Below are 20,889 nucleotides of genomic sequence, written 5' to 3'. Positions count from 1 at the left end.
TGTGCCAGGCATACTATACAATGATTCTGCATCAATGAAAGTTGAGGGCTGTGGATGCTGCGGTTCCTGGATCAGGAAGGGGAGGACCAGAGGACCCCAGAGCATGAAGCATGTAGGGAAGTCAGGGTCTCTGTGCCCAGGGACAGTGAACATGTAAGGCCTCTCCCAAGGCTGCAGGGCAGGTGTGGAGGCTGAGCCCCACCCCAGGGCAAGTCCTGAAACCACACCAGAGCGGCAGTCTCTCTTCCTCTTCCTGGAGTATTTGGCCCCAGCAGGTGTATCATGGAGCTGGCTCTGCCTGCCATCCTATTTACCTTCTTTCCTGGAGTTCTTCTGGGGAGTGAGGTTCTCACAACCGACTCTGACAGCCCGTCTACCACAACAGGCAGGCGGAGCGTTGACTCGGATTCAGGTGAGGTGGGGTGTGGGGAGCAGGAGCTTCAGGAAGATACGTAGAATGCAGGTTTTGTTGTTTGGGTGGTTTTGTTTTTGTTTGTTTTGTTTTTAGTTTTATTCTGTTTCTTTTAGTTTTGATTCCTGGTCTCATTGTAGCTCAGGCTGGCCTCCATTTTCTTTTAGTTTTGATTCCTGGTCTCATTGTAGCTCAGGCTGGCCTCCATTTTATTGCATAGTTGAAACTGACCTTGAACTCCCGATCCTCCTGATTCAGTCTTCAGGTGCTGGGAATACAGGAAGGAGGCAGCAGAATTATAGGTTTGGAGGCAGACCCAGAGAGCTGTTTGATCCTGGCTCCTTCTGGCCTTATATTAGGCAGGTGCTATTAGGCACCAGGTACCTGAGACATCCTCTGGCCCACACTGGTCAAGTTCCCAGGGGCTGTGACAAATGAGCCAGGTTTGAGGGTATAGGGAAGGGCAGAATAGCCATGTATCACCCAATCGTACTGATTCCTTGCAGTGTGTGGACGTCCCAGGACATCAGGCCGCATCGTGTCAGGACAAGATGCCCAGCCGGGCCAGTGGCCTTGGCAGGTCAGCGTGCGGGAGAATGGGGCACACGTGTGTGGGGGATCTCTGATTGCTGAGGACTGGGTGTTGACTGCTGCCCATTGCTTCAACCAGTGAGTGTCTCCCTATGGGTCACGTGGGCTGGGGCCAGTTGGATTTCCCTACATTCCTTTCAGATACTTCATTTCTCCATTTGAACCACTCCTGCCTACTATGGCAGGAGATGAGGCAGGGTCATGCCATTTTATATCTCAGTTACCTGTCTTCTTATTCCTCAAAATCAACTCTTGTATGGAAGGGATGGCTCAGAGGGTAAGAGGGTTTGCTGCACAAGCATGGTGACCTGAGTTTGAATCCCCTGCCCAAGTTAGTGCAAACAGCCGAATGTGGCTTATGCCTGGGGTGTATGTGGAAGCAGGAGGCTCTCTGGGGACTGCCGACCTCCAGTACAGTTCTAGGTTATGTGGAAAACCCCGTCTTGAGGCCAAGAGTAATAGAGCAGGGTATCTGATGTTACCCTATGCTTTCTGTACACGCCTAGGAACCTGTGTACCCACTGACACACCGACACGCAGACACACAGGCACACACGTTGGGGGGGGGGGCAGTTACTAAATCAGCCCTTGAGAACCCAAGGTCTTTGTGTATGTTATTTTGATTTTTTTTTTTGTTTGTTTTTGTTTTTCGAGACAGGGTTTCTCTGTGTAGCCCTGGCTGTCCTGGAACTCACTTTGTAGACCAGGCTAGCCTCGAACTCGCCCGGCTGGTCTTTGTGTATGTATGTGAGCATATGTGAAGTATGAGGTCATGAGTATTTGAATGTGGGCACAGACATGCCACAGTGCATGTGTCAGAGGACACCCTCAGGGGTCACTCCTTACCTTTCACTTTGCTTTTTTGTTATTGTTACTGTTGGTTTTTATTATTTATTTATTCATTTATTTTAAATGTATATGTACAGAGTGTTCTCTTTAATATGTGTAAGTGTTCTGCCTGCAGGCCAGAAGAGAGCACCAGCTTCATTACAGATGGTTGTGAGCCACCTGTGGCGTTGGGAATTGAACTCAGTACCTCTGGAAGAGCAGTCAGTGCTCTTAACTGCTGAGCCATCTCTCCAGCCCTCACCTTGCTTTTTGAGACCAGGCTTCTCTTTTTGTCCACAGCTGTATGTGTTGGGCTAGTTGGTCAGGAGTTTTTATTAACTCTCCTGTCTTCACCTCCCACTTCTCCCTAGAGACACACTGGGGTTGCAGATTTGCACACCATTGGGCCTGGCTTATATGTGGGTTGTGGAGATCCAAACTGAAGTCTTTATGCTTGTACTGTAAGCGTTCTTACACATTGACCCACCGGTCTAGGTTCCAAGAATCCAAGGTCTCAAATAGACTGCTCAATAGCCAGGGGCCTTTGGATGGGTGACTTGACTTTCCTGGTTCTGTTCTGCACCTGAAAAATGGAGGAAGTGATGGCAGATTTATGGATTACAATGATCATTAATGGTGGTCATTAAAGGCAGTGCTTGGCATTGCTTTGGTGTGCTTAGCTCTCAGAAAAGCCCAGTAGCAGTATTAGAGTCTCTGCATAAAGACTGTCTTTCATTTTCACCCACCGACCTCCCCCTTCTCCCAGGGGCCAGTCCCTGTCTATCTACACAGTATTGCTGGGTACCATCTCCTCCTACCCTGAGGACAATGAGCCGAAGGAGCTGAGAGCTGTGGCCCAGTTTATCAAGCACCCAAGCTATTCAGCGGATGAGCACAGCAGTGGAGACATTGCCCTGGTGCAGCTGTCTTCACCCATCTCCTTCAATGACTACATGCTTCCAGTCTGCCTCCCAAAACCTGGCGACCCCCTGGATCCTGGCACCATGTGTTGGGTCACTGGCTGGGGACACATTGGCACAAATCAACGTAAGGATGTTTGGAGCTGGTGGCAGGGTAGCCAGTCTTGACACCTTCCCTAGGGCCAGTCCCCACCCTCAGATAGGATCCATATGGAGTCTTTGCAAAGAATGTCCACTACAGAAGGTGCATTGAAACACTGCCACAACAGCTCATCACCAGCTGGCTACTGCCAGCTTCCAGATGTCCTCCTAGCATCTAATAACCAGAAGGATAGTGTTACATCCAGCAATGGGCTAAGAGATGCTGACTGGGCCTGCATCACAACCTTCCTGTCATCTTTGCTGCCAAGGCCCTTGTGGACAGTGCTTACTAGGGGATCATTTTTGACTGAGCAGCCTTCACTATCTAATGGGGTCCTGGCTCTTCCTCTGGTCAGTGGGTTCTCTAGAGTGCTGACCCAGTGGGGTTAAGGCTGGAGGTACACAGCATAATGCTTTTAAAGGCATTTCCATTTCCAACTGTCATCTGCATGGCCCTCATCTCTGTCATCATTTCTGAGATCTCATCTTGATTTAGTGTCCTGAGGCGGAGGGTAAATCAGATAGGTGGTCACTCTCACTCAGTTCAGGAGACCAGAAGCCTGAAATTAAGGTATTATCTGGGCCTCAAACCTTTTGGGGTTCTAGGGAGGGCCCCTCTTTGCCTCTCAACATCTGCCAGTGCTATGCGATCCTGGCCTCTTAGCCACAATACTCTAGTCTTAGCCTTGGGGTTCACAAAGACATCCACTGCCATGCGTCTCCCCAGATCTCCTCTCTGTGTCTGTTAAAGGTTCTCATCTTGATCTCCCAGGTTGGGATGTGAGGCTCTCTATGTGCTCGGATGCCACCCCACCCAGATACACATTTGCAAGGCTTTCAGAGCCTCATGTGGGGAAACAGGCCCTGAGCAAAGAAGCAGAAGAAATGACCCCGGTCACAGGGTTCAGTTAGACATGTGGAGCTAGGAGGCGATGGAGTGTCCTCTTCTAACTCTGCTCTCTTCCAACCCCAGCGCTTCCACCACCCTTTACCCTGCAGGATTTGCAGGTGCCTCTCATTGATGCCCAGACCTGCAATTCCTACTACCAGGAGAACTCCATTCCCAGCACGGAGCCAGTCATCCTTGAAGGCATGCTGTGTGCTGGTTTCCAGGAAGGCAAGAAGGATGCTTGTAATGTGAGTCAGACACATCCAGACAGCGCCACGTCACCAGCAACCCAGAGGGCAGGCAGGGTGTTCTTCTCCCCACCACACCAAGAAACTTTCAGGAGGGCTGGGCATCTTAACAACAGTGTACGTGCGTGGGCACACACACACACACACACACACACACTCTAAAAAGTTATCCCAGATGCTGTTTCCCTTCCAAATATTTTATAAGCACAATCACGGGCTGGGAAGATGGTTGATTGTCTGCATCACAAGCATGAGGAACTGAATTTGAATCCTCAGCATCCATGTATTAAAAACAAAAACAAAAAACAAAAACAAAAAGCCAGATGTGACCAGGCTGTGGTGGCACACACCTTTGATCCCAGCACTCAGGAGGCAGAGGCAGGTGAGTCTCTGAGTTCGAGGCCAGCATGGTCTACAAAGGGAGTTCCAGGACAGCCAGGACTACACAGGGAAACCCTGTCTTGGAAAAAAAAATTAAAAAGACTTGTACAGTAGTACAAGTCTATGATTCCATCATGAGTGTCAGAGGCAGGCAGGTTCTAGGGGCTTGCTGGCAGGCCCGTCTAATCAAAACACATGTTCCCAAGTTCAGTGAGAGACTAGGTGGGGAGTGATGAAGGAAGACATGCAATGCTGACCTTTGGTCTCTACATTTACACACAGGACAGCACACACCTCTCTCTCACATGCCTCACCTTTGTCAATAAAATAAAATAAATATGACCAGAGAGCTGGAGGTGTGGGTGAGTGGTAGAATGTTTATCAAATGTTTGAAAGGCCTTGGGCTCCACCCTCAGCAGAGTTAGGGAGGGAGAGAGAGGGAGAGAGACAGAGAGGGAGAGACAGAATGACAGAAAGACAGGGAGAGAGACAAAGACAGACAGAGAGACAGACAAGAGAGTGGGAAAAACACAGAGAGAGATACACAGAGAAACAGAGAGATATAGAAACAGACAGAGACACAGAGAAAGAGAGACAGAGAGACACACATGCGTGCGCACGCGCACACACACACACACACACACACACAGAAAGAGAGAGAGAGAGAGAGAGAGAGAGAGAGAAAGAGAGAGAGAGAGAGAGAGAGAGAGAGAGAGAGAGAGAGAGAGAGAGAGAGAGAGAGAAATTGGAAATTGAATTATATAACTGATCTTACCTCGATCCTGAAAGTTTTCTTTTGGGACCAAATTTCATCCCCCTTCTTGGTGAATACTAGAAACCTTTGACTACATTTTCATCAAGAGCAGGCGACCTTAAAGCTTGGTTGGTTTTATCCTTTCTCTTTTGCTTTTCTACACACCCTAACTGCCAAATACATCTTGTTTCTTCAAAAAGATGTTTTAGATAAAATCAAACAAGCTGAAGCAAGAAGCACTGTCAGCGGCTCTGAGGTGGGCTCCTGCCTTTGTCTCTGAACTCACAGCTTGGGCAGAAGTTCATATTTAGACACTAGGTCAAGTGTCTTATCTGCTAGGGATCCCTAGCAGTTCTCAGGAAACCTATAGTTCTCAGATCACCCATCCCTGAAACCTTCTAGAAACTTCCAACTCCTTGATCTTATCTAGTATGATGAAGAGAATCTGAAGGGACTGGGTTGGAGAAGTTCAACCTGTGTTTTCTACCTGTGTAATGAAGGCAGTGGGCTCAGGCGACCCCAACAACTGTGTGTCCCTTCTTTCTCCTCAGGGTGATTCCGGAGGTCCCCTAGTCTGTGGCATTAATAATGTCTGGATCCAGGCAGGGGTGGTGAGTTGGGGATCTGATTGTGCTCTGTTCAAGAGGCCAGGTGTTTACACCAACGTCAGTGTCTACATCTCATGGATTCAGAACACAATGTGGAATTTACCCATGGAAGGAAGAGGTTTTTCCCCCAGCCTTTCAGGGACCCCATTCTCGGGCCTGTTGCTGTTTCTCACATCCCTCAGTAGTGCCTTCTTCCTCCTGGGGCCCTAACCCGCATCTTGATAGTTTATTACCTGATGGCATTATCAGGAGATAATAAAAATAGATGTGGTGATTTGAACAGGTGTGGCCCCCACAGGTTCCTGTATTTGAATACTTGGTCCCCACTTAGTAGAATTGTTTGGGAAGGATTAGGAGGTGTGGCTTTCTTGGAGGAGGTGTGTCACTGCAGTTCGACTTTGAGGTTTCAAAACCCACCATAGGCCCGGTTAGCTCTCCCTGCCTTGTACTTGTGTCTCAAGATGTGAACTCTCAGCTGTAACTCAACCACCATGCCCCACCTGCCTGCTGCCCTAGGTCATGGACTCTAATCCTCTGAAACTGTAAGCCCTAAATAAACTCTTTTTCCTTTAGATTGCTTGAGTCATGGTGTCTTAGCACAGTAATAGAAAACTGAGACAATAGGTGAGGTCTAGCAGGAGGAATTATCTTACTGGTGCACTGTCCTTGAGGCTGCATCCTGCTCTGTCCCCTCCTCTCCCCACCTTTTCTGCTTTCTGACCTCCAGGATGTGAAGTATTGGGCTCTCCCTACCTTCCCTGCCATCTCTCAAAGTGTGAGCTGGCATAAAGCCTCCCTCAGGTTTTGTTGGGTGTTCTGATTACAAGAAGCTGACTAGTACAGACCTCCTCCAGTGGTCACTGGGCACTGGGACTCTGGGATGGACAACCCAGCGCTGTCTCCCTCTCATACACCTTTCTTGATCTCGAGATAACCAAGTTACTAATTGATTAATTTACTTATTATTACATATGTGTACCCATGGTGTGCTGGGGATATATATGTGCCACAGCGCACGGTGAAGGTCATAGGGCAGCATTTAGCAGGTTAGCTCTCCCCTTTTTCCTGAACTGTGGTCCTCAATGTAGAGTTGCTGGAACTTTGTCAAGTGGCAGTGGTCCATGCTTGTGAAACAGAAGCCAGAGGCCACAAATCAGACCAGTGACTCACTGCAATGAACATGTGTGTAAAGATGTGTGGATAGAAGGATAAACTGGGACACGCTATGATACATGACTGTGAGAGACCAAACTGTGGGAAACCAGACCCTCAACTCTCACCCTGAAGATCCAGCTGACCCTTTGATGGGAGCAGTGTCACCCGCTCCTTCATGTCTCCACTTGGCGCCTGGGACTGTTTAGATAGAGCCGGCATCCCAAGATAAGCTGCAAGATGTTTGAAGCCTGCACTTAGCATCTTCCCCAGATGTCCATCCCTCTCTCTCTGCTTTGATTGTTCCCCCTCGGCCCCTCCCTATTTTCTCTCACTGTGTGCTTATAATCAGACTCCTAGCCTCCATTAAACACACCTTGACAACTCTTTGCTTGGTCTCACTCCCTTTTCTCACCCGTTTCTTTTTCAGGGTTGGTCCCCCTCGATCCCAGGAATAATTAGGTCCCCGCGGGTCAGGATACAAGACAGCTTCCAGGGCAAGATTTTGTTGTTGATTGTTTTTATTTTAATTTTGTTTTTATTTTCTTTTGAGGGGAGGTTGTAAGAGTGGAGGACAGATACAAACAGATGGGAGATGTGTGGGATTGGAGTGCATGATGTGAAATTTACAAAGAATCGATAAAAAGTTTTGCCGGGCGTGGTGGCGCACGCCTTTAATCCCAGCACTCGGGAGGCAGAGGCAGGCGGATTTCTGAGCTCGAGGCCAGCCTGGTCTACAAAGTGAGTTCCAGGACAGCCAGGGCTATACAGAGAAACCCTGTCTGGAAAAACCAAAAAAAAAAAAAAAAAAAAAAAAAAAAAAGTTTTTAAAAAGGAGAAGTGGTAACCACAAGATGAACACCACATGTTTTCATTCATGTGGAATCTAAATTTAAATACTATTTTTTAATAAAAAATTGTATTTGTAAGAGTTTTTGCCTGTATGTATGTATATATGTATTTAAGTATGTGTGTATATGTATATGTGTATTTATGAGTGTGTAATATGCATTTATGTATGTGGATATGTGTATATGCATGTAGGTATGTGTATTTATGTATATGTATTTATGTGTGTATGTATGTGTGTATATGTGTACATGAATGTGTGTGTGTGTGTATACCACATATATCAGAGGTCAAATCTCCTAGAACTGGACTTACCTATGTTTGTGAGCTGCCCTGTGAGTGTTAGGAGCCAAACTGAGGTCCTAGGCACAAGCAACAAGCGCCCCTCACTGCTGAGCCTTCTTTCTCTAGACCTCCAGTAAGATTTTGTTACTTGGAAGGGGACCAGTGGGAAAGTGGGAAGGGGCAAAGACTGAGGGAGAACGTGCATGAAGCACAATGGTGCACACAGGATGAAAATATTGACACAGCCTATGTTTTTGTACATTAGTAAAGAAATCAATTGAAAGATGAAGAAGAAAAATATTTAACCCAGACCTTCAGTTTGAACCTGAAACAGCATTCCCAGCAACCAGAACACTGGCTCAGCAGGGACATCTGTCAATGGACGCAGGATAAGGACTGTGGTACAGACACATAACTGAATATTATTCAGCCACAAATAGGCCAAGATCCTGTCCTTTGCAGCAACATGATGAATGAGATTATAGGACATTGCATTAGTGAATTAAATCAGACACAAGATAAATACCAAGAGCCGGTCATGTTGCTTATTGGGAAAGGCCTTGCCTAGCATGTACAAGGCCCCAAGGTTCATCTCATCACAATAAAACAAACCTGAAACAAAAATCAAATACCATAAAAGTTAATCTCAAAGTGTAGAACCAGAGAGAGGTAGCCAGAGTCAGGGGTGCTGCAGAAGAGGGTGGTGGAGAGAGGGCTGAGTGGTGGGGCCCAGGGTAGAAAGAGTAATTTCTAAAGTACCAAAACATGGGGGGTGAACTATGGGCAACAACCATTGTTTCAAAATAGTAGAGAGAAAATTTCCAGCACAAAGAAACGGTGAATGGTATGGATCTAACCATTTAACCTAGTCTGATTGCTGCACCCTGTCTGTATGTACTAAGCCCATGCTAGCCAGGCATGGCACCGTATGCCTTAAATCCCTGGTTTTGCCTCTCGGATATGGACATATAAATGGTTGCACATGCATGTGTGGAAGCCTGTGCACACACACCCAGACACTCTCAATTTTTTTTTTTTCAGAGAAAATAAACTGAACATGGTGACATATGGCTTTAGTCTCAGCACTCATGAGGCAGAGGCAGGAAGATCAATGTGACTTCAAGACCAACATGTTCTACATAGAGAGTTCCAGGACAGACAGAGCTATGTAGTAAGACTGCTTCAAAACCAACCAACCAAACACCCCATAAAACAAACAAACAAACAAACAAACAAAACAAAACCCTAAAACCAAACAAGCCCCACAAAAAAAGAGAAAAATAAATGTTTAATTAAAAACTTTCTCTCTGCTGGGTGGTGGTAGCACACACCTTTCATTCCAGCCAGGATGCAGGCAGATCTCTGTGAGTTCCAGGCCAGCCTGGTCTACAGAGTGAGTTCTTGGATAGTCAGGGCTATGCAGAGAAACCCTGTATGGAAAAACAAAACATTAATATTTCTTCATAATCTTTTGATAGTCTTAAAATCTTTTGATAGTCTTTACATGTGTGTGTGTGTGTGTGAAGAAATTCTAGGAGGCACATGTCTGTAAACCTATAGTCCAGGAAACTCTGGCCTGAGGATCATAGACTTGTGTCCAGAGTGGGATACAAAATAAATCACTGACTCAAAAAGAAAAACAAACAACGACAAAAACAACAAAGATAGAGAACAAGAAAAAAGAAAAGAAACTATATTTAAAAAGATGCGGCAAAGAGGAAGGCAATTAAAGAGGAGCAGCAGTAGCCAAAGGCGGCAGGGCTCAGGGCTGGCCTGCTAAGGGAGAAAGCACAGGTGCCTCGTTTTTTTTTTTTGCCAACATAGTCCTGTGAAGGAGCAAGTTCTTGGCTGATCCCAACAGGGACAGGCCTCAGAAGTATTACTCATGGACCTAACTGAGGGGATCTCTGGCTAAGCTTGATCCTGGAGGAAGTCGTGGGCAGGGGACAGAGGGCAACAGGGGAGGCAACCGTCACCCACTGAGCTCAGAAGACACAAGGACTGCTCCGGTTCACTAAGGTTGCTGTGCCGTACCAACAGCTATAATGGATGCCCTGGAAGACAGTGTTAGGGCACCACGGTCCCCAGACAGTCCTTGGGCCTAGGGATTGACGTCTTCTTCAGAGTGGGCGCGGGCCTGGCGTAGCAGGAAGTAAGAGGGGGTGCCAGGTGGCAGGAGAGGTGGCCATGGGCGCGCGGGGCAAGACGTTGGTGCCACTGCTGGTGGTTGTGGCGACTGCGGGGATGGCCTTACAGTCAACCTATTTGCAGATGGATCCCGAGAAACCCGGTGAGCTGCTCTGGGGGTACTGTTGTGGGACTGGGGGCAGTGACAGGCAGATGGGGAAGTGAAGGTGAAGTGTCGCTTATTCTTCTCTCCCTTCCACCCAGAACTGCAGGAACCCGACCTATTGTCAGGTAAGGTGCTCAGAACGCGTTTTCCTGCGTGGTGGGCCTGCGTCGGGGGTGCACCTCAAGTATTCCTCTCCTTTGCCCCAGGATCGAGAACTCAACTGTGTTTGATAATAACGCACACCCCTGCCCCGGGGTGGGGGTTGTTGGGGTCAGGTGCACACTGATCATGTGGAGAGTGTCCCAGCAGACCCTCAGGAAGTCCTTCTCTTTCCTTGCCGGTGGCTTAAAAAGTGTCAGTGGGGGGTTGGAGGGGAAAATCTCTGCTCTGGTTTGATCCTCCTCACAGGGCCCTGCGGTCACAGGACCATCCCTTCCCGTATAGTGGGTGGCGATGATGCTGAGCTTGGCCGCTGGCCGTGGCAAGGGAGCCTGCGTGTATGGGGCAACCACTTATGTGGCGCAACCTTGCTCAACCGCCGCTGGGTGCTTACAGCTGCCCACTGCTTCCAAAAGTGAGTCTGGAGTCAAGCCTGGGCAGCCGAGGGGTGGGAAGGTTAGTAACCTTGGCCCTGAGTTTGACACCTGGGTAAGCTTTTTAGTGCAGCCTCAGGAGTAGCTGAAATGGGTTAAATCTGTAAGATTTACATTACTGCCCCTGAAAGGGAATCCTCTTCCAGTTCTTCTAGAATGTTCTTTCAGGACATTCTCATTCCCGTTGAGTGCTTTGACTGCTCTTTTTTCCTTCCTCAAGTCCTTCCCAAATATCCCTACACTAGTCCCCACACTTGCCCAGCTCCTTTGGGGACTACAGCTCCTTTGGGGGCTCCCCTAGGCTGACTCACCTTCTGTCCTTAGGACTGCTCCAACAGACACAGGACCACTGGGGTGGCCACTCTTTTGTTTCTTCACTCAGTGCCCAGGAGCAAGGACTGTTTCCAGCCTTTCTGGGTTCTGTGGCCCCTATAGGAGGCTTTTTGCCCCATAAGGATTGGGCAGTTATGCTAAGGATGAGCGTGAGGTAGTCGCCTCAGAGAGAGGCCCAGATGAGCTCAGGTGGCTTGAACTGCTCTCTCCTTCTCTGTCAGGGATAACGTTCCTTTTGACTGGACAGTCCAGTTTGGTGAGCTGACTTCCAGGCCATCTCTCTGGAACCTACAGGCCTATTCGAACCGTTACCAAATAGAAGATATTTTCCTGAGCCCCAAGTACTTGGAGCGGTATCCCAATGACATAGCCCTGCTGAAGCTGTCATCTCCAGTCACCTACAATAACTTCATCCAGCCCATCTGCCTCCTGAACTCCACATACAAGTTTGAGAACCGAACTGACTGCTGGGTGACCGGCTGGGGGGCTATTGGAGAAGATGAGAGTGAGGCTGGGTACAGACGGGTTGGGGAGAGGGGTACTACCCTAACCTTTCACATTAGCCCACCCTCCCTGGGCTCTGAGGCCCCACGGAGCCCCCTCTCACTCACTCAACGTTTTCTTGTTTATTTTCCTTACTTCTGCTTGCAAGAAGGACAGGGGCTACTCCTTTCCTCCCAGACAGGAACTCAGAGGTGCTAGGGAGGCCTGAAGGGGTGGGGACCTCATAGGGCCTGTAGGATGACTTCCACAACACAGTTTTTATGATCTTCCCACTTTGGCATGCACCAATCATCAGTGAGAGACAGGAAACACACTCACTTGGCCTGCTCTATCCACCCGAATTCCGACTGCACACTCCTCCTTGACGCACCCCTGAAATCCCTTTGGTGGTCTAATCAAGTGCCTGCCTGCAGCTCAGCAGGAACCCTTGCACAAAGCCCCCACCCCCACCCCAAGGAGCACTAAGAATGTTTTCCTTCTAGGTCCCCTAGCTCTTACATCCTGGAGTGACCCTGCTCAGTTCTCTCTGACCTGGTCCATCTCTGCTATGTCCCCTAACAAGAGTCATAGTAATAGATTCAGCTCCTTCCCTGCAGGTCACGTGCTTGGCACTGTTGCAGGCTAGGGGACCCTGGTGCATCAAGACAATGGCATAATTTTTTTAAATTCATTTTATTTTTTTTTTTTATGTATATGAGTGTTTTTTTTTTTTTTTTTTTTTGGTTTTTCGAGACAGGGTTTCTCTGTGTAGCCCTGGCTGTCCTGGCACTCACTTTGTAGACCAGGCTGGCCTCGAACTCAGAAATCCGCCTGCCTCTGCCTCCCAAGTGCTGGGATTAAAGGCGTGCGCCACCACGCCCGGCTGTATATGAGTGTTTTGCCTGCAGGTGCGTGTCTCAGATTCCCTTAGAGCTGGAGTTATAGACATTAGTGAGCTGCCATACGGGTGCAGGAAATTGAACTTGGATCCTTTAGAACCAGCTCCCTAGCCCAAGAATGTAGTTTTAAGAAAGGGATTTGAAGTATTTGATTTGATTTGTATGTGTGTGAGCATGTCTCAGTGAGGTGCAGTGTGTGCAGATAGATGCCCACAGAGGACAGAAGAGGGTGTGGTATCCCTAGGAGCTGAAGTTAGAGGTGTTTGTGAACCTTTCAGTAATACCGGGATCCTAACTCGTCCTCATGATGGAGAAAGTGTTCTTAACTTCTGAACCATCGCTCCAGCCTCCTTTAGAGGGATCACATCTATTTATTTTGTTTTAAGAACATTTATTTTAAAAGGGGGAAGGGGCAGGCAGTGGTGGCACCTTTAATCCCAGCTCTCAGGTGGCAGAAGTGGGCTGATCTCTTTGAGTTCGAGGCCAGCCTGGTTTACAGAGTGAGTTCCAGGAGAGCCAGAGCTACAGAGAGAAACCCTGTCTTGAAAAAAACAAAACAACAGCAAAAAATTTATGTGTGTTTGTGGGCTTATGTGTGTGTGTGTGTATGTATGTATGTATGTATGTATGTATGTATGTATGTATGATTACCACATGCATGCAATTTCTGCAGAGGCCGGTAGAGGGCATTGGCTCCCTTGGAACTGGAGCTACACGTGGTTGTGAGTTCCCTGTGGGTACTGGGAACTGAACCCATGTTCTCTGAAAGGGCTGTAAGTGCTCTTCACTGCTGAGCTGTCTCTCCAGCCCTATGCTTTGTATGTGATGGGGGTACAATCAATGGCCCATGTGTAAGAGTTGTCCTCTCCTTTTACCATGAGGGTCTTAGGGGTCAAAATTAGACCCGATGGCAAGAACCGTTACCCACTGAGGAAATTGAGAGAGCTATGGAAAATGTCCAAGGCCCCAGAACTAGTAAACGGAGGCAAGACCAGGTTCCACGGCTCAAACAACATAAGGGAATTCCCCAAGGTCAGACAGCTGGAACTGGCAGGGGGAAGAGGATGCAGTGGTCAGTCTGCCTGTTTGGTAGGAGACCATTTCCTTCTCCTAGAGGGGTGAGCCCTGGACCCTTCCAGGCTCTCTTTGCTGCCCACGTTCCAGGTGCAGAATGGATGGGCATGGCAGTGGTGGTTGTCTCCTTGATTCCTGGCTTCATTCTTAATTTTGGTTCACATGAGGCAGGTAGCACACCTCTGGTGTGAATATACTTCTGTTCACCCTGGAACTGGGGCAACGTTTTCTTTGCTGAGTGCTGGCTGGGACACTTTGAACAAGACACTTGGCTGAACTGTGCCTCAGTTTCCTCTTCTGTGGAGTAGATAACAATCTTGCTGGCTTGGTAGAGCACTTCTGAGATCTGAGATCTCAGAGGACAGGAAACAGCCATTGTGGCTCCTGTCATCCTTTGCAGAGTTGACAATGCCTGAAGCCTCGCCTTAGGGATCCAACGATGGGAGTGCACACCAGGAGCTGACAGTTCCCTAGTGCATGCTAGTAATGGGGCTCTCCCCCAGAACTGTTCTTTAAATTAATATGTCCTGATACTGTTGTATTCTAGAGCTGCTTTAGGGCCCTTGGCTCAGGCCTAAGGACATCCCAGAAGGAAAGGGCACCATAGAGATGCTTTCCCTGGTCCCTGGCTGTATCGGCAGGACTTGGCTTGCCGCATCCACTCCAGCTCCTTCCCGTGGTTGCCAGCCCAGGCAGTGACTTCATGTACATTCTACACACAGCCTCAGTGAATGGCATTGACAATGCCTCCATCCACTGAGTCCTGTGATACTGTTGATCGCCTGTGATGTTAACATGGGGCTGCAGCTGGGAGCTCTTGACAGTGATGTCTCAGGCACAGTAGGTGCCCCAGGACACCCCTGTTCCCACACCCTATGCCATTCCTCCCAGGAGAAGAGGATCCAGGGGTCTGTCTCTCTGTCTTCCATCCCCCACACAGGTCTGCCATCTCCCAACACTCTCCAGGAAGTGCAGGTAGCTATTATCAACAACAGCATGTGTAACCATATGTACAAAAAGCCAGACTTCCGCACGAACATCTGGGGAGACATGGTTTGCGCTGGCACTCCTGAAGGTGGCAAGGATGCCTGCTTTGTAAGTGTCACCTCATACCACCATGCTCTTCTGGGCCCAGTACCCTAGCTCCAACTTTCACCCAACAGAGGTTTCATATAGGGCCTCATTTTATCTCAGGATTTAGACCATGGCCCCACTTTGCAGATGAAGAAACTGAGGGCCCACTGTTGTCAGGGCAAGGAGTAGGATCCTCATCCAGTCTGTCAGCCCCACAGCACCTCCTTCTCCCCTAGCCCCCCTCCTGGTCCTACTTGTCATCCCCCAGGCTTACCTATGTTGCTTCTCAGGGTGACTCGGGAGGACCCTTAGTCTGCGACCAGGATACGGTGTGGTATCAGGTTGGAGTTGTGAGCTGGGGAATAGGCTGTGGTCGCCCCAATCGCCCTGGAGTCTATACCAACATCAGTCATCACTACAACTGGATCCAGTCGACCATGATCCGCAATGGGCTGCTCAGGCCTGACCCAGTCCCCCTGCTACTGTTTCTCACTCTGGCCTGGGCTTCCTCTTTGATGAGGCCTGCCTGAGCCCACACGTGTACGTCAGCTCACCTGTGAGGTCAGGGTGTGTCTCTTTTGTATCTTGCTTGCTAATAAACCTGTTAATATTTTCCTATCTTTCCTTGAACTCTGATGGCCTGCTGTTGAGGCCCCTCCGTTTCTCTCAATCCAAGACCTCTATCTAACAGTAACCTCTACAATCCTGACCCACCTACATTAGCCACATTTTGGTTGCAAACAGTAGCATCCTCTCTGTTTAGTGCAATTACAAAAATCACTATTTGTGGTTGGGTGTGGTGGCACCTGCAACTCCAGAACATGGGAGACGGAGACAGGAGGATCATGCATCTTCTGCAAGCACCAGTCAGTACCCAGGAGAGTGAGTGGTTGTGGTCCCTGCTCCTAATATCCCAGGATAAGTTTCCTTAGTACACCAAATGGGAGCTCACGGCTACATGGTGGCTCACAACCTTCTGTAATGGGATCTGATGCCCTCTTCTGTCATGCAGGCATACATACAAATAGAACACTCTAACATAATAAAATACATAATACATAATTTTAAAAAATGGTAGCAGGGGTCTGGGGAAACAGCTCAGTGAGTCTTTCCTGTTTTCTTTTTGAGACATGCTCTGAGGTTCTCTGGCCACCTCTCCTTCCTGGTCCTGGAATCACAGCACCCACAAACCTCATCTTTTGCTGATGAGGGACCAGTAAATAGTGTGCCTGGCACTGCACAACACAGGATGAACGCTCAGACTCCTCGGGACCCGGCCATGCCTCACACCTCACAGCACTGATCAATCCCCATAGGGGCAAAGCCAAGGAGGTTCACCTTCTGTTCTGTTTGAAGTGTCTAAGAACAGAAGGAGATGGAAGGAAGGCAACAAGAGGGACATGAACTGAAGTCTCTAGGAAATTTTAGGAGGTTCCCTGACTAGGCAACCTCACTCTGACCCATCAACCATCCATGTTTAAGCCAGGGCCTGAGGTCACGGGAAAAGCCAAATTCCCTGCTGTGTGACCACATAGATTAGCCTCCTGCATGTCCATCTCTGACCACCAGGGGGCAGCCATGGCCTGGCATATTTACATCCTCTAGTTAATTTCTGGAAAAGTTGGTGAGGTCACAGGGGCTAAGTGGAAAAGAGGCAGATGGTGGCTCAAGGGAATATGTCAAAAACAAAAGGAAGGTCACAGCTACCAAGAGACCCTTATGTGTATGGTCAGGAGCCAATGGCGTGCTACTGGGAGACTGCAAAGGGCAGCCTTCTAAGTAGAGAAGTTTACCGGAAGCAGAGAGCTGGGAGCCTAGGGGTGGGATGGGGAGGGCAGGCCCCCACAGTGGAGAAGATGGTGATCTGGACAGGGATGTCTGAGGGACCCCCAGGATGTTGGTAGTGAGTCGGGCATGGGGATAGATACATTAACTAGAACAGGGCTTCGGAACTTTCTGCACTTGACCTTTTGACTATTTTTCCCTGAACGGGGTGGTGTTTGTTTTTGTCTGTTTGTTTTAAAGAGATCTATCTGTGAATTTTAATTATGTGTATGCATGTGTCTCCATGTGGGGCTATGCACATTGGAGGACAATTGTGTGCAGAAGCCGGAAGAGAGTGTTGGATCTCCAGGACCTGGGGTTACAGGCAGTTTTAAGGGACTGCCATCTGGTGGAAGTGCTGGGAATTGAACTTCTTGGCTGGAAAAGCAACTGTGCACTAACTACTGGACTATCTTCCCAAGCACTCAATGGGAAGTGATTATGGGACTCTAGTATATGAGTATGTAAAATAGGTGTATAAATGCACTGATAATAGATAGCAAAGAACCATATTTTCAAACAGTTATTTGGTATATGAAAGTTTTGCCATTCGTGTGTGTCTGTGTGGTTCTTAGGGAGGTCAGGAGGAGGTGTCAGATCCTCTGCAGCTTGTGAGACACTGATGTGGGTTCTGGGGACAGAACTCTGACCCTCTGAAAGGGCAACAAGAATTCCAGCCCCCTTTCACCATTTAAAAATGATTTATTTGTTTATTATGTATTTTATTGTGCACAAGTGTTCTGTTTGCATATATGCCTGCATGACAGAAGAGGGCATCAGATCCCATTACAGAGTGTCATGAGCCCCCATGGTTGCTGAGATTTGAACTTGGGACCTCTGGAAGAGCAGCCAGTATTCTTAACTACTAAGCCATCTCACCAGCCCCATTTTTTTTAAAGATTTATTTATTTATTATAATTAGAGGGAGTCAGATCTCATTACAGATGGTTGTGAGCCACCATGTGGTTGCTGGGATTTGAACTCTGGACCTTCGGAAGAGCAGTCGGGTGCTCTTACCCACTGAGCCATCTCACCAGCCCTCCAGCCCCATTTTTAAAAAAGTGCAAATCTGTGTGCTAATTGAGATACTTATTTCTCTACAATCCAAAGATACAACTCCTGTATACCTAACATGCTGAAGAATGACATGGGGAAATATTTTGTTTCCTGTAATTAAACTATTACGTTTCCGTAAGAGCAGAGCACATTGTGTGCACAGCAACAACCATTGCTGTTAATAGCATACAATAGTCTTGAATCTGAGCCCAGGCACTTCAGGCAGCTTTTCTTGGTGTTGTGTGGTACCGTGGCATGTGCAGGACTCAAAGCACATTGTGTGTTTAGAATGGAGATTGCAGTGAGGTCCCAGGATGTACTGTGGACAAGGGCCGCCAGAGGTTCCAGGATGCGGTGTGGACAAGGGCCGCCAGAGACACTTCACCTTCCTTATGAATTTCATTATTTAGTCATCACACTCTCAGAAATCTTTTACGGGTAGCACCCCCACTCTCACATCCAGTTCCACCTAGCTAGGTGTTTGAATGTGCTAAGCACTGTCCCCCACTGTTCCTTTGTTCCCAGTTGATCTTAGGCGGTTTGGGAGCAGGGAGGTGAGTCTAAGGCCTTGTCCTGAGGATTGGAGACCCAGTTGGGGTGAAAACATTAGAAGGAAAATGTCAGAACCTAAAATCATGTTCCTGAGCATCTCCATCTTCCTAGCTGCTGGAGCAGCGTCTTCAGAGCTCCTTTTGTCTTATCCTCAGCTGAGCTTCAACACCAAGCACCCAGACTCCCCCAGGCAAAGGTGCAGGTGGGCCGATCCCACCTCTTATAACCCAGCTCTGACCTACATGCGCTCCTCCATTTCATAATTTGAACTGAGGATAGCTTGTAGGAATCAGTTCTTTCCTTCTATCATGTGGGTCCTGGGGATAGAACTCAGGTTGGCAGGCTTGGTGGCAAGCACTATTACCCACTGAGCCATCTCACTGACCCACAAATGGAATTTTAATTATGTTAGTGATGCAATACATGTGATTGGCACTTTAGTTTTCTAATACAGTGCTTTAAAGAGTTTTCTGGGTCAGAGTGTAGCAAAAATGCTTATGACAGAGAGAGGCACCCAGTAGGGATTTTGGCGAAGGTTGCTGGGTTTTTCAGTGATATAGAAATAACTTGCCCTCCCAATCTTCTTAGTGTCTTTTCCTGGCAGCATTGACCCGAGTCTATGTACAAGGACAGCCTCTGTCCCTCACTGTACAGATATGCCATTTGACTTCTGGTCCTTTGCCTTCCCCTCCCATCAGTCTCGTATGGTTCCTGTGGTGCCAGGGATCAGCTGGGGATATGTGGAGGAGCCAGCTTCCTCCTTGGCCCCAGAAATCACACCCTGGCTAGAATTTCCCAAGACCAGAGCTAGGAACCGAAGATCTGGCCTTCTAGTATGGACAGAAGCTTCCTATAGTTGGCTGGCATGGGGCTGTGGATATGGCTCTGAGTGGGTTGCAGATGGAGACCCAGTTATCTAGTGTCTAGAGGAGTCTTTTCTAGCCCTATATCAGGAGAGGAAGGAGACCAGAGCCATGTGTTATAACCACCTCCTACCACACGGACTAAGCAGGCCAAGGCCCACCTCTGTTGAAGGAGAAGGCCCCATTGTTCCATCCCTGGCACAGTGCACCCTGGGCTGTGCCCAGGGCAGTTGATAAATGTCCAGTAAATCCCCCTTTGGGGGAGTCCTGATCCTGAGGGACAAAAGGCCTGTGTTGAACATTCCTTAGTGTAGGCTCAGGGCCAGCTCTGTAACTGAGGGGTTACAGAGACTCTTTTGAGATTGGACTCCCCCGTACCCCGTGTGCTGTGAGGACTATATCTGTTCAATGTGGGTGTAGCTAGGAGAGTGTGTATTTTCAAGTAGGTGTATGAATGTGTGATAGCCATTGCTACATACCATCACCATGAAAACGTTCCTTACCTGTGAAGCTGGGCATGCCCTCTGGCCAGGAATAAAGTCTATTCCTTCTACCTTACCCTTTACTCAAGGGATACTTCCTTGAACCTCAGCCAGCCAGACCCTCCTTTTGGCATTTGAAGTGACAACAAGCCCACAAGAGTGCTCTTGGGCTGGGTTGGGACAGAACACAACCCCCTTTGTGTCCCATTCCAGGCCCCGAGCTCCAAGAGCTGTCTGCCAAGAGCTTAGGCCCTTCCGCCTCCACGCCCCCACACCCCTCCAAGGATCTTCCTGGGGCATCAGAAGGGGATCTGTTGCCCTGCCCCCAGCCAAGCCTCCACTGTGTCTGCAGGGTAGAGGTGGAAGGAGGGCTTGGAAGACGAGTGAAGTGGGTGCTCCCCTCCACAGCATCCGTCCATCAGTGGAGCTTGACAATCTACAAGCCTCCCAGGGAGACAGAGCAGATCCAAGTGCAGGTATCTATGTCAGAGAGCCTCTTCCTAGCCCCCATTAAAGATAGCTATTGAAGAGAACTCCCTACACTCTATTTGCCCCGCTAAGCAGGGATCAAGCTGTAATTGCTCCAGGTAAAGGAGTCCGTACAGGGTCAGCAGATTGGGTGAGAGCAGATAACACCGCCATTTGCTTTGTGAGCCAGAAGCAGTGCAGCCAGCCAGCAAGTACTCTTTGACTCTTGACCTTGGGACAAGGAAGGCATACAGAGTTCAGAAATATTTTTCTTTTTTCTCTCATGTGTGGTAGTGCAGGCCTTTAATCCCAGCACTGGGGAGGCAGAGGCAGACAGATCTCTGGGAGTAGGAGGCTAGCCTGATATATACAGTGAGTCCTAGACCAGCTAGGGCTACATACTGAGTCCCTGTATTCAAAAAAGGAAAGGTTTATTTTTAATTACATGTACACATGCATGCATGTGCGCATGTCTGAGTGTGGGTGGGGGTTATATTCATGTGAGTATAGGTATCCTTGGAAGCCAGAAGAAGACATCTAATCTCCAGGAGCTAGAATTGTAAGTGGTCTGAGCCACCTGATGTGGTTTCTGGGAACTGGATCTGGTTCTCTGTAAGAGGGGTTCATGCTCTCAATGGCTGAGGCACCAATCGCTCCAATCCTGAAAACTAACATGAGTCACAAAATATCTTTCTGCATTTTAACTTTTTTGATGATTATAATACATGAAAAACGTTCTCAGCTCAGAAACACACGGCAGGCTAGTGTGGCCTTTGACTACTCTCTAGCGTCCCCACGCCTCGTGTAGGTATTAGTAGCTCCTGGCTCAGGAAATGG

General features: G+C 48.5%; 2 protein-coding genes across 3 annotated transcripts; both read left to right on the top strand.

Moving 5' to 3' along the window:
* The first annotated feature begins 267 nt into the window (after positions 1 to 267).
* On the top strand, positions 268 to 5,982 carry LOC110283758 (serine protease 33-like). Its single transcript, XM_021149232.2, has 5 exons — positions 268 to 412; positions 919 to 1,081; positions 2,598 to 2,878; positions 3,866 to 4,029; positions 5,716 to 5,982. The coding sequence occupies exons 1-5, from the start codon at positions 283 to 285 to the stop codon at positions 5,980 to 5,982; spliced, it is 1,005 nt and encodes a 334-aa protein (XP_021004891.1). The 5' UTR covers positions 268 to 282.
* A 4,188-nt stretch (positions 5,983 to 10,170) lies between these two features.
* Positions 10,171 to 15,405, top strand: LOC110283759 (testisin). 2 transcript variants are annotated; one of them, XM_021149234.2, is made up of 6 exons: positions 10,171 to 10,348; positions 10,450 to 10,476; positions 10,796 to 10,925; positions 11,499 to 11,782; positions 14,674 to 14,828; positions 15,098 to 15,405. In XM_021149234.2, exons 1-6 carry the CDS (start codon positions 10,246 to 10,248, stop codon positions 15,335 to 15,337), a joined length of 939 nt encoding a protein of 312 aa, XP_021004893.1. In that variant the 5' UTR covers positions 10,171 to 10,245; the 3' UTR covers positions 15,338 to 15,405. The 2 variants fall into 2 exon arrangements, with proteins under 2 accessions (XP_021004893.1, XP_021004892.1); XM_021149233.2 differs by having other exon boundaries at positions 10,186 to 10,348; positions 10,760 to 10,925.
* Positions 15,406 to 20,889: the final 5,484 nt, after the last annotated feature.

The sequence above is a fragment of the Mus caroli genome, unplaced genomic scaffold (genome assembly GCF_978045245.1).
Source record: "Mus caroli unplaced genomic scaffold, Mus_caroli_1 scaffold_18, whole genome shotgun sequence".
In the NCBI taxonomy this organism is placed as follows: domain Eukaryota; kingdom Metazoa; phylum Chordata; class Mammalia; order Rodentia; family Muridae; genus Mus; species Mus caroli.
This window is presented reverse-complemented; position numbering and strand designations above follow the sequence as displayed.

Coding starts and splice junctions, on each gene's coding strand:
- LOC110283758 (XM_021149232.2), top strand. CDS start 283: ATGGAGCTGGCTCTGCCTGCCATCCTATTTACCTTCTTTCCTGGAGTT. Junction 2,879..3,865: donor ACACATTGGCACAAATCAAC/GTAAGGATGTTT, acceptor TTCCAACCCCAG/CGCTTCCACCACCCTTTACC. Junction 4,030..5,715: donor GCAAGAAGGATGCTTGTAAT/GTGAGTCAGACA, acceptor CTTTCTCCTCAG/GGTGATTCCGGAGGTCCCCT.
- LOC110283759 (XM_021149233.2), top strand. CDS start 10,246: ATGGGCGCGCGGGGCAAGACGTTGGTGCCACTGCTGGTGGTTGTGGCG. Junction 11,783..14,673: donor GGCTATTGGAGAAGATGAGA/GTGAGGCTGGGT, acceptor TCCCCCACACAG/GTCTGCCATCTCCCAACACT. Junction 14,829..15,097: donor GTGGCAAGGATGCCTGCTTT/GTAAGTGTCACC, acceptor GTTGCTTCTCAG/GGTGACTCGGGAGGACCCTT.